The following is an 11296-nucleotide window of genomic DNA, read 5'->3' as shown; positions in this document are numbered from 1 at the left end:
AAGAAACCTCTAAAGTCCTTAAGTCAAAGTTTGCTGTAGTGGTGGTGATTTATTAGTATTCTAGAATATGGTGAGTCTGCTGACACACAGAGCATGTCTGAGACAGCAAAGTGACCCAGAGTGAAGGGCAGGGGGGCAGTTATACTGTGGGTACAGGAGCAGTGATCAAACAGTATGTAAATGTGAGATTAACAATGGTACAGAAAGGATCACAAAAGGCATGGGTATTTGGATTCACAGTTCTTATAATGACACAGACAAGACCTCTTGGTGATTCAGCAGGAGCGAGAAAGGGCCACAGACTCAGCAGGGGGTGGCCCCAGACTTGTCACTGTAAGGTGTGACAGAATTAACATTGGAAGGTGTGATGAACAGCAGGAACAGGAAAGGACCTTGCTTTAAACATAGTGTTGCCAGTAGTGATTTCAGACATTATTTAATTATCAGAAGGTGGGCCTGAACACAGAAGCCAGCAGGTCGGTATCCCAAGTAAACAGTTCACGGAGCCACAGACAACAAAATCCAAAGGGTACAGACAAGCTAAGGGTCAGGTACAGAAGGCTGGTCAGTTTACCAGGGTATAGACGGAGCAGGATGGTCGGAGACAGGCAAGGTCGACAACAGTAGATCAATACAGAGAAGGACACTGGAAAGTCTTGCATCAGACATGGCAAAGAACAATCTGGTGTGTGAGTGAACAGGAAAGGCTTAAGTACTGGCTGAATTGGTGGGTGGAGGTGCACTGGCAGGTGACTGAGTTGGCTGATGAGATGGGTGTGGCTGACAGGTAGAATGGAGCAGAGGAGGGGTGAGGGGAAAAGTACTGGGGAATTGAGGGAGTAATGAAACAGAACTGTGACACTAACAGGCGTTCTAACTGACAGTTAGCAGTTAGCAAGAACATTACTTCACTGATGTTCTGTTAGCGTACTAGATTATTCTTTAGACAGCCTCTCCAACAGTGAAGTATAACCATGAGTGATGATTTTGTGGGTTTTTTTCCTGATTACTTATATTAATGTGCTCTTAAGATGCACATATGACAGCAATGTTGGGTGGGTTACTGCTAGAATTAATATATTCAGCTTGTAGCATACTGTAATGTAAGTTTGCAGATTTTTATATAAACTATTCTGCAGAAATGTTTTCATATCTGATTTAAAGCCAGTTTCAGGTAAACTTCACCCTCCCTAAAGCTGACCATGACAGTCTGCCAAGAAGTCTCCATATTCAGCTATATGGTATATTCATCTATAACAGGGGCTGCTCAAGACAGCCTGACATGCTAAAAGCCAAAGACAACAAACACGTTTCCTCTGGGCTCACATAATTGCTGCACTTCTATTTTTTCACTCCTGTGCATATTTTTGTTGTGCAGTTTTGAAACATCTTTCCAGTGGTTCCACCACAGATAAAATGTATGATCTTTATCAGAGAAAGTGTGCTTAATGGCCACTGTGAACAAATGGGGGCCAGTTAATACAACTGAGGAGGCGTAATTGTTGTGTAGTGTTGTGTCATGGGAATGTAATCCATTATTTATGTCTCCTAATTGTGTTACTGTTGCTTTCTATAGATCAGAGCACTCACATACCTAAAAATTGGGAAGTTCCCTCTTCAAGATAATGGGGGGTGGTCCATTATATTATACGTAAAAAGAAAGCCTATTCAATTTCAGCAAGTGAACATATGTAGCATCAACCCTCTTCATGGGACCACCTGCTGGTTTAGAAGCAAGCATTGCAAATTAAAGAAATGAATAATTCATGCCATCTGTAAGGTGGGAAACAAGAAAGTCTGAGTCATACCATTCAAAACATCAGCAAACTTCATACAGCTGCCAATATCACACTTTTGGCTCAATGATGTTGAGCCAAAAGTGTGATATGTGTGTACCAAAATCTCCACTACAGGAGCCACATGTACAAAATGAGGTATCTTAGGAATTATCCTGAGGGGAGTATATTTAAGGAAAAAAACAAAACAAAAAACAAAAAACAAAAAACATACCTATGAACTGTTGTGTGTATTGTCAGTGCTGCCATGTGCCACTGACCTCCAGTCCTCCAGCACCATCCTAGACCCCTGGAAGATCAGGAGAAGAAAAGTAAATAATTAATGAAAATGAAACTTTTACTTGCTCCTTATTTCTAACATTTATACAAAAATGTTTTGAATGAAACCCACTGTCCCTCCTTATGTGTAGCCTTGGAAAACTGATTTTTGCAAGACTATCATCTGTGCCCTAAGGTTAACTCATGCACCGGGATCTAGAGGGAAATGAAACAACATCTCATGAGCTGGATTGTTTGGATTTGGGATGGATTTGGCTGTCACACATCTTATCTAAGAGCTGTAAAAACATGAAACTAGTCTGTCACAACTGCCTCTCACTCTGATGTAACACTGGGAACAAATAGTATCTACACAATATTCAGTTCACAATTCACAATATTCATTCATTTTGGATCTGCATCAGGTTTGTATACTACTCGATATTGAAGTTGTGTCTTACTGAGTTTCTGTCAAGGTAGGATGTCAGGACCACCAAAACTGCCAGCCATCCAGGGCTCATCTATAATGCCTATCAGCATGTTAAAGGGTCATCTCACCTATATCATGCAAGGAAAAAAAACTCAATACATTTTCTAACCTCTGTCTCAAGTGAGATCTGTCTTTGAAAAGAGTTTTCATAAGGAAAATTTGGATTATCATTAAAGCTTTTGAAATTTTCCAGATTAACTGACATTTCTTAAATTATTGATGGACTGTCATTTCTCTTTATTCAGTTGAGTGGTTCTCGCCTTAATATAGATTAGAACAATAATCAAATAGGGCTTTTCAATGTATAGAACTGTGTGCCAATCCTACCTCTGAACAACACAACTGATGATCTCAAACACATTAAGGAGGCAAGAGACTCCACAAATTGACTCAAAACTCTGCACACCACACTTACCTCAGACAGGAGGGCTGAAACTGAGGGAGCTGAATTGGCTGATTTAATTCCTGCTTTAAGTGACTGAGTGAGTCCGAGCCACTTTGAATGTCCTACAACATCACTCCAACACATTCAACTTGACCACAGACCAAAAGCTCTAAGGTGTACCAACATTTAGTCAAAGTCTGGCCAATAACCCTAAAAATTAGGCACTTTTATGCAAAATTTGTTCTTACTTATTTTGTGGCCTTGCCAGAAAAACCCATTAATCCTTAATTTTAAACAGTCACATGACTTAGTGAAACTATCTTTGTAAAATAGGGCTTTGTTATGTGAGGCCTGAGGTGTAATTAACACTTCACAAATCAGGCACTGAGTCAATACCATCAGCTCTGTGTTTTCTTTTAAAGTCAGATTTCTATGTGACTGGCAAGGTCAGCAAATGTGGTTTGGAAAACAATGAGAAGATTTGACAACTGTGTGCTGGGATTTTTTTGGATGATTGATAGGCAATAGTTTGCCAGTGAATACATTTACCATTCAGCCTTGGATAGGATGCAAAGCTAGACCTCACATTATGCTTAGAATGCCAGTATTTGCTGTGTTAATTTAAACACCTGAGAAAACTCTTATACAACTGATCAAATTTCCATCTAGATTACATTGTAACTCTGTTCAGCAGGTTTGGCCTATTTATTATGACAGCAAAGCCAGGAGTCCATAGAGTCAACATGTTACTCAGCAATAATCATTTTAATGATGTTGGTGGTGGGAGAATGCATTTAATTCAAGGTTGACAGTTATATTTATGTAAAGGAATTAAAGGTTTTATTCTGAACACATAATATTGTACAGTTGTATATATTTATGTTGTCTCACAGAAAGATTTCTCCATATTCATATTGATTTCACAGAATTTGTTAGTAATCCACAAAAATGGGTCTCTCTCTGCAAATACCTATTTTAAAGAGTAGGGTCTAGACCTGCTCTAAATGAAAAGTGCCTTGAGATGACTTTTGTTGTGATTCGGTGCTATATAAATAAAATTGAATTGAATTGAATTGAACTCTTTGAATGATGCATCTGTAGACTGCAACTCTACTGTTGTGTTGTACATCTGTCTTAAAACCTCACAAAAAATCTGATACACAAAAGATTTCTCCATCTTCTTACACCCTATGTGCTCCAGTGACCCGTTTCTATCCGTAGGGTCAACATCAACATTGTGGAGGAATACAAGTATCTAAGGGTGTACTTGGACAATAGATTGGTCTTCAAGAAGGGCACCCTCTTCAAGAAGGGCCAGAGCCATCTCTGTTTTCTGAGGTGGCTGAGGTCCTTCACTAGCTGCTGGACGATGCTGAGGATGTTCTATGAGTTCTATGATGTGGTGGTCAGTGCCATTCTCTTTGCTGTTGTGTGGTGGGGCAGCAGACTGAGGGTGAAGGACACCAAAAGACTTAATAGGCTCATTCACAAAGCCAGCCACATCGTGGAAGGCGAGCTGCATTCTCTGACAGTAGTGTCAGAGAGGAGAATGTTGTCCAAGATAGGAACAATGTTGGACAACCTCTCACATCTTCTCTATGACGTGCTGGTCAGCTGTAGAAGGAATAAATAAAATATTCTGATTCTGATTATATTTAAGGGGAACACTCTTTCTGGGGGGCTCACATGTAAGAATTAAAACAGAGAGTCTCCAATCACGCTCTAGGATGGTACTAAAGCTAGTCTGCCTCAAGGTCCAAAACCTACATTTTCAATGATGCAGCTCAACAAGATATTTCATTAGACATTCACTGCCCACTCCTCCAAAACACAATGCAAATTTTCATTTAAACATTTTCAACCATAGAAAGCTCCTTCAGAGCCACATAAGATATTTTACAACCATTTTCATAGGCTGACTCTTTTTTTACTAGTAAACTGAACTTCATGTGTAAAATTGTGAGTGAGCACCCCTTTAACTCTCCCAGTTCTCTGTGAAAGTAACATATTTTGAGCAGCACTTTCCTTAACTTGTTTTCTCTCCCGCCTTTTTCAGGGCTGCTAACTGTTTACAACCCACTTGGGTTGGTTCGTCTGGGGAGGTGAGAACACCCCAATTAAAGCAGCCAGCACTCAACAGTCTCAGCCTTCATCCAGCTCAACCCCTGGAGCAGTTCATCTCAGGTAAGACAGCACCCAGGAGCAGGCAAACAGCCAGGGAGTCATGTTTAATGAAGCCTACTACAAGGCTTCTTTGTCCCAACACCGCAGTACACAGTCTGCACGAAATTATGTTGTCATGATGGGCTCTCTCTTTCTGTGGGTAGATTCATTTTTTGATAATACAATAACTCTATACCAGTTCAAGATAACTTCACACTTTCACCACAGACTGTCCCTGAATACATTTAGCAGCTCCCACTTACCCTCTCGAGTTCATGTTAATGTTACCCATGTGTTATGAAGATGTAACAAATGAGTAATGTGTTATGTCTGGGTAGTATTATATTTCTGACATATGCACTAATTAATACACTGACTTGTATTATTAATGAAGCCATTGGTATAACTGATTCTGTGTCATATATCTATACTTATGCAAAATGACCTGCATAATGAATACACTGTCCTTTCAGCATTTATTTAACCTAAACCTTTGTAAGAGGCCTTTTCCACAGTTGACAGAAAATTATGTGATCTCAGCAGCAGAAGTTGGTCTTCTTCATGCTGTTTTGTGTGAACATCTGGATTACGCATGTGCGTAGACCACTTGTGGCAGAAAAGGCAAGAAGGCAGGAGGACTTTACAGCAGTAAGATACAGAGTCTATTAAGGATCTGTCTTTTTTGGCTTTTCTAAGGAGTTGTGCAAAGTTGTCTATCAAACTTTAATATATTGTAGAATCCAGAGACTGTAGGTATAGTGATATGGAGAAAATACATTTGAAAATGTTGAGTGGCTCCCCCTTTTTTGTCTTGTTGTTGCAGGAGTTTAAAATGGATACTGTACTGTTGATTACAAACTTCAATTTGAGCTAAGGTTCAAATCAGACCAAATGAAAATAGGTGTCCTGTGTAGTTTTCTTGTAAGCAAACAAAAGTAAATTACATTCAGTGTTACTCACCAAAATGCACTGCATGCATTCTTGAGGTTTAACATACATGCCAAATGTATTTCCTCATGACATGTGCAACACTGAGTTTTTGAACTATTTCAAATCCTTTGTTGCTCACATCCATGTTTACTAGGTTCTCTTCTTCTTCCCTGCTGTTATCGGCTCATTACAGCACGAATCGCTGATCAGTGGAATAGCGTGACACTGTTGGTAGGACCCTGTATTGCATACGTGTTGTCATGACCCCTATTTGAAAATTATTAGTTCTATGTCTTTTGTCCTGTTATGTATCCTCCTAGTGTGTGAGTCTTATTTTGGTATTCTGTATCACTTCCTGTTTTATTTTGGTAATGATTTCCTGGTATGTCATTTGTGGTTTTACTTCCAGCTTACAGTTTTGTCTCACCTGTGTCCAACTTGTTCATTAGTCCCTGTGTGTATAAAGTCTTGTCTGTGCTGTGTGTCTCCTTGGTTGACAGAGTATTACCTAATGTTGTATTGTGCCACTTGCCTTGTAATCCTGTGTCTCCAGCGTTTTCCTATTATTTCTTCCATGGACACTATTTGTTAGATTTTTTCAGCTGTGTGACAGTGAGTTTTTGGTTCCTCTTTTGTGTTCTTGGCTAGAACAAGACATTTCTGGTCTGAAGTCAGCCTCAGAGTCTGCATTTTCTCCTGTATCCCGAGCTCCACTTTGTGACACGTGTCCTTGTGCACATGGATGAAATAATCAAAACAGAGACACACTTATAACCTGCTTTTACACATCTACTGAATATATTTTGACATGACCTGGAGGACCTGCATGTGTGAGTGCAATTGTCCGAATCAGCTGGACCAGACATTAAACTGATTTTATCCTGCCAGCTCCCTAGTACAAAGTCAGAGCAAGTGAGTGAGCATGTTGTTGATGTTTTTATCCAGCCTTGTGCATGCTCCACCCAGGCACCACTCCTCAGTTCAAATGAGAAAACAGCTCTGCCAAAGCAGTTATAATGCTACTAGAGAAACGCTTTCAACTACTGAACTTCATAGGGAACTTTAACAATTTCACTACAGATTTGGACCAGTCCGATGAACTGTATGATAGGTAAGAGAGTAACTTGAAACTTCACCAATGGGATGCATAAATGAAGCTAGATGACATAGGGACTTTCCATAGATGTCTTCTTACTGAGTCATGATGGTACAAGTGTGGAACTGTCATTACATAATAAGGGGCAGGGCTTTAGTAACACTCTTAAGGGACAAGTGGTGCTCAGTGGAAAATTCAGAGAAATGCTGGTCCACATAGCAGCAGCAGTATTATTAACTTGGTTTTTTCAAAACATACTATAGTTTTAGCATGGGCAGTAAAAGCAATTCAAAGAAAAAAAAGCAAAGCAGATCTTTTGTTATTAGGATTTATTCAATGTTGTTATGACTGCATAGACGTAGTTTTCAATGTCAGCACAAACCACAAACACAGACAGAGATATACAGTAGAGCTTTGAAGACTTAAGTGTTATTTTGGCACAAAACCTTCAATCAACTCAAATGGCTAAGATGCTGGCTGACAAAGAGAGGAGCTGATAAGCCGAAAACTGGGACTGCATTGGGTACTAAGGAGGCCTGCATATAGTAAGTGATATACTCTGAGTCCTAATTAAAGGTAGACTGCACTAAACCTTTCAACCACATTCAAAAGCAGCACACCAGATCAAAGGCTTTAGCTAATTAGCACTGACACCACTAATATGACCCGCCTCTCACAGTTTCATTATGAATGTGTCCAAACAGCTTCCTGGATAAGCGCTGAACAATGCTTTTCATGCTGTTCAAAGACAGGTCTTTTAATCCTTTAAATGCTGTGGAAAAGTGGAACCAGAGCAGCAGAAGATAATGAATGTGAAAATACTTTTAAAAAATCATTACAGCAGCACCTGCCAGCTGCCACTTTGGGTCCACACAGGTGTAAGACAGAAAAACATATACATGTACCCCTTGGCCACATTCACAAAAAAATCTCCTCTAATTTGGTCAACAGCTTTGTCTTGTCCAATTCTTCTCCCTGAGCTTTTTCTTTAACCAGTTCTAACATTGGAAAAATCACAGCTGATGTCTACAATCCTGCCCATATGTATATTCCACAACTAGAAGTATGCAGAAGCCAACCATACATTTCTCGGTGTGTGAAGACATGTGCAACTGTCCCTCCCTCTGCAATTACTGTACTCCCCAGGTTGTTGTTGTAATTTTGGAAGTTAATTAGCATGGCTAAATCTGCCCCAGACAAAATTTGAATGTAAAATACACTAATTTATTTAACCTAAATTAGTAGGGCAGAAAAAAACAAAAGGGCCTCAACATTGTTAAAAGCAATTGAGAGTTTTGCACTTTGGCCTTTTGAAGAATGAAAATCTAGTTTTAAAAGACAGTTAAATTTTATTATTTGAGTAATCTTTTTAAAAATATATATTTTTATAAGAATTATTGTGTATGGTACTAAAATATATTGCTGACATCTGGAAACATGGTGCAGCTGCTACAGCAAAGTCAAGCAGACAGTCAGACAATAAGACATGACCTAAGTAAGCCAACGGTGTGTCCGTAATAACTTAACTACTGTATTTGGAGGTTCAACCAAAAGTGAAATGCTGGTGAAAAGCTGGACTTAAACTGATTTTTGATTTTTGATTTTTTACCTGATAGTTTGGCACCATTTGCATTTGCTTTCTCTTCAAGGTGAGTTTGGTTAACATGGGGGTTTTTCAGGCTGATTATCAGCCTAATCGCTCTGGTCTTAATTTAGCACCGTGTGACTTCTTCCTAAGATCAAATCTGTGCTCAAAGGAACACGTTTTGAGTCTGTATCAGAAGTTAAGAAAAGAACGACAGAGGTTCTGAGACAACTGTCAGAAGAAGACCTACTGCACTGCTTTGATCAGTGGAAGACCCGAATGCAGTGGTGTGTTGATGCAGAAGGGGAGTATGTTGAAGGAGAAAGACATTGAAAAATGTTTATGTTCAATAAAATTGTATTACAGCATCAGTCTCATTTTTAATAGCCATATGTGTAAACATCATTAGGTGAGTTCTGAATCACTGCGGCAAACAGATCAGGAGTTAAAACCCATGAAAAGTTCCACTGGACAAGCCTGCTCTTTAATCACTGAACACTTTTCAGTTTTTGGACACACTGAAAAAAACAGCACTGATTTACAAGAGCTGAAGCAATGTTAGTGAACTTTCTTTCACCACACACCAATTAAAGTGCTCAGAGTCACGTTATTGTGTTTCAAATTGAAATACAAAACACTTTAGTCCCTGTAAACACTAACTATAGATATCAGAATGGTTTTAAAGCACCGAAAGAAAAATAAAGTACAAAACTCATCAGTGGTTGAACTTGATTAATCAAACACCATAAACTAAATAATGATAACAATATTGTCTAGAGGAAAACACCAATTGATTCTAAAAGTGATAAAACAAAATGTTGATGAGGACTTGAGAAGACATCAGCATTAGATTATGTTTGATAGTTATATTTTTTATAAGCAGTTATCTTTATTCTCCACCTTCATTACCATGAACTGAGATGGAAGGTAATTAATATACTTTGCATGTGCCTGTAAGAACATCAAACCTCTGTGCTATTTCATGGACAATTAATATATCATATCCTTCACAAATGACATTACTACATTTCCAGAGGTGAAAGAATACCTGTCTAAAATGCTGCCCATACATACACTAAACATAAACCCATAAAATTTTGCTTTTTGTCACATGTGAGAGCTTAGTCAAGAGAGTGCAATTGTTTCAGTACTTACAACCTAAAGTAAATAAAAAAACTAAAACTCCTCACAATAGCATTGCTGCTGTCATACAATAACTGGACACTATAAAGTTACTTAAGTGCCTTCAAATATCACAGTTGCATGGGTTACACCAGCAAGTGTTAACCCCAGGATTCATGCCCCTCAGACAGTAGTGAACGTTGATCCTGCAGGTCCAGAGCTGCACATCACACTGGTTACTAATGATGATGACCCCTCCTCCTCCTCCTCCAGAGCCTCTTCTCCAATCAAGCCTTGTTGATTTAAGTTGAGAATGGAGTCGGCAATGATGCGGGCTGTTTTTTTCTGATAACCCCCAGATGTGACCATGAGTATAGGGATGCCCCGTCGTCTAGCAGCCCTGAACACAATCTCATCTCTCTTTACAATGCCCTGGCAAAGAAGAGGAAAGAAAAGCAGTAAGTACTGTAAATTCTGTGAAACTACTGGCCAACACTGACTGTTCCCATCTCTTTGTTCCACTGTGGGGCACTAAGGCTCTCAGGGCAACACACATGGGAGAGACTGAAAAGACACACACACATTGGTGTGCATGGCAGAAACATGTTCGACCAGAACTAACAAATATTAAAGCTGCAGTAACCAAGAGTGTTTTCTTAAGGCCATTTACCAGCCTAAATCACTGGTTCTGCAACACACAACAGTCCCCACTGGGAATTTGCCTTATTTTATCTATTATTTTCTGGAATTTGCAGGATCACTGGCAGGATCCTGTGCATAGGAAGAAATACATCCAAGTTTGGCTCAGTCGGATCAGCTCTCATTATGCTTACAAATTTCCTGACCAATTAGCTATGTGAAGCGCTCACGAGATCTAACCCAGCAGAGCCAGCTGGTTCTGTAATCAGACATTTCTCCTGCCATTACAGTGGAGCAGAGAAAAATAGTCAATGTTAGCCTTTAAATAGACTTCTAAGGAGTAAACATGGATGTAAACTAATCAGTGGATGCTCTGCTCTTTTACTCTTCAACAACTACATATGTGGTACACTCAAAACATGTTCACATTTATGGTTTTTTATTATTTCTGTGGTCACTGTATAAGAATATAAAATATTGTGAGCTCTTGTTTTCTATCATCTGTAAAAGGCACTTTAACATTTAATATTTGAGACCAAAAGTATAATTTCAAATTTGGGGAAAAGATCTTCAGGTCAGTAAGGAGGAGAAGAGCAGAACTACTGTGTCAGTGATGGTGCTCCCAGGAAACCCCTCCACAGGTTCCCACCCCCTTCTCAGAAGAAGTTTTGGCAGAGAAGTGAACGGCTTGTGTCCTCATTCCTCCAAACATTCTACCTGTTTTCCAGGTTAGTATGCTCTGGAAGCCTCTAATTTCATCTCCTAAGGTTAAAATAACTTTAACGCGAGTGTGTCATCAGACCTGAGTGTTGTCTGATGAGTGAGAAAGTAG

General features: G+C 39.3%; 1 protein-coding gene across 5 annotated transcripts in view; it reads right to left on the bottom strand.

Annotated features, from left to right (window-relative positions):
- Positions 1-11296, bottom strand: part of hdac11 (histone deacetylase 11) — a 56853-nt gene that overhangs the window by 9986 nt on the left and 35571 nt on the right. Inside the window, exon 11 of one of the 5 annotated variants that reach the window (XR_007814277.1) lies at positions 7565-10257. The exons of 3 other annotated variants lie outside the window; for them this stretch is intronic. Coding sequence is in view for 1 of the 2 variants with exons in the window: in XM_051074412.1 (XP_050930369.1) it covers positions 10009-10257 (249 nt within the window). In the remaining variant the exon portion in view is untranslated. The remainder of the gene's footprint in view (positions 1-7564; positions 10258-11296) is intronic. One more of the 5 variants, XM_051074412.1, reaches the window with a different exon arrangement.

Source organism: Lates calcarifer, linkage group LG12 (genome assembly GCF_001640805.2).
Source record: "Lates calcarifer isolate ASB-BC8 linkage group LG12, TLL_Latcal_v3, whole genome shotgun sequence".
In the NCBI taxonomy this organism is placed as follows: domain Eukaryota; kingdom Metazoa; phylum Chordata; class Actinopteri; family Centropomidae; genus Lates; species Lates calcarifer.
This window is presented reverse-complemented; position numbering and strand designations above follow the sequence as displayed.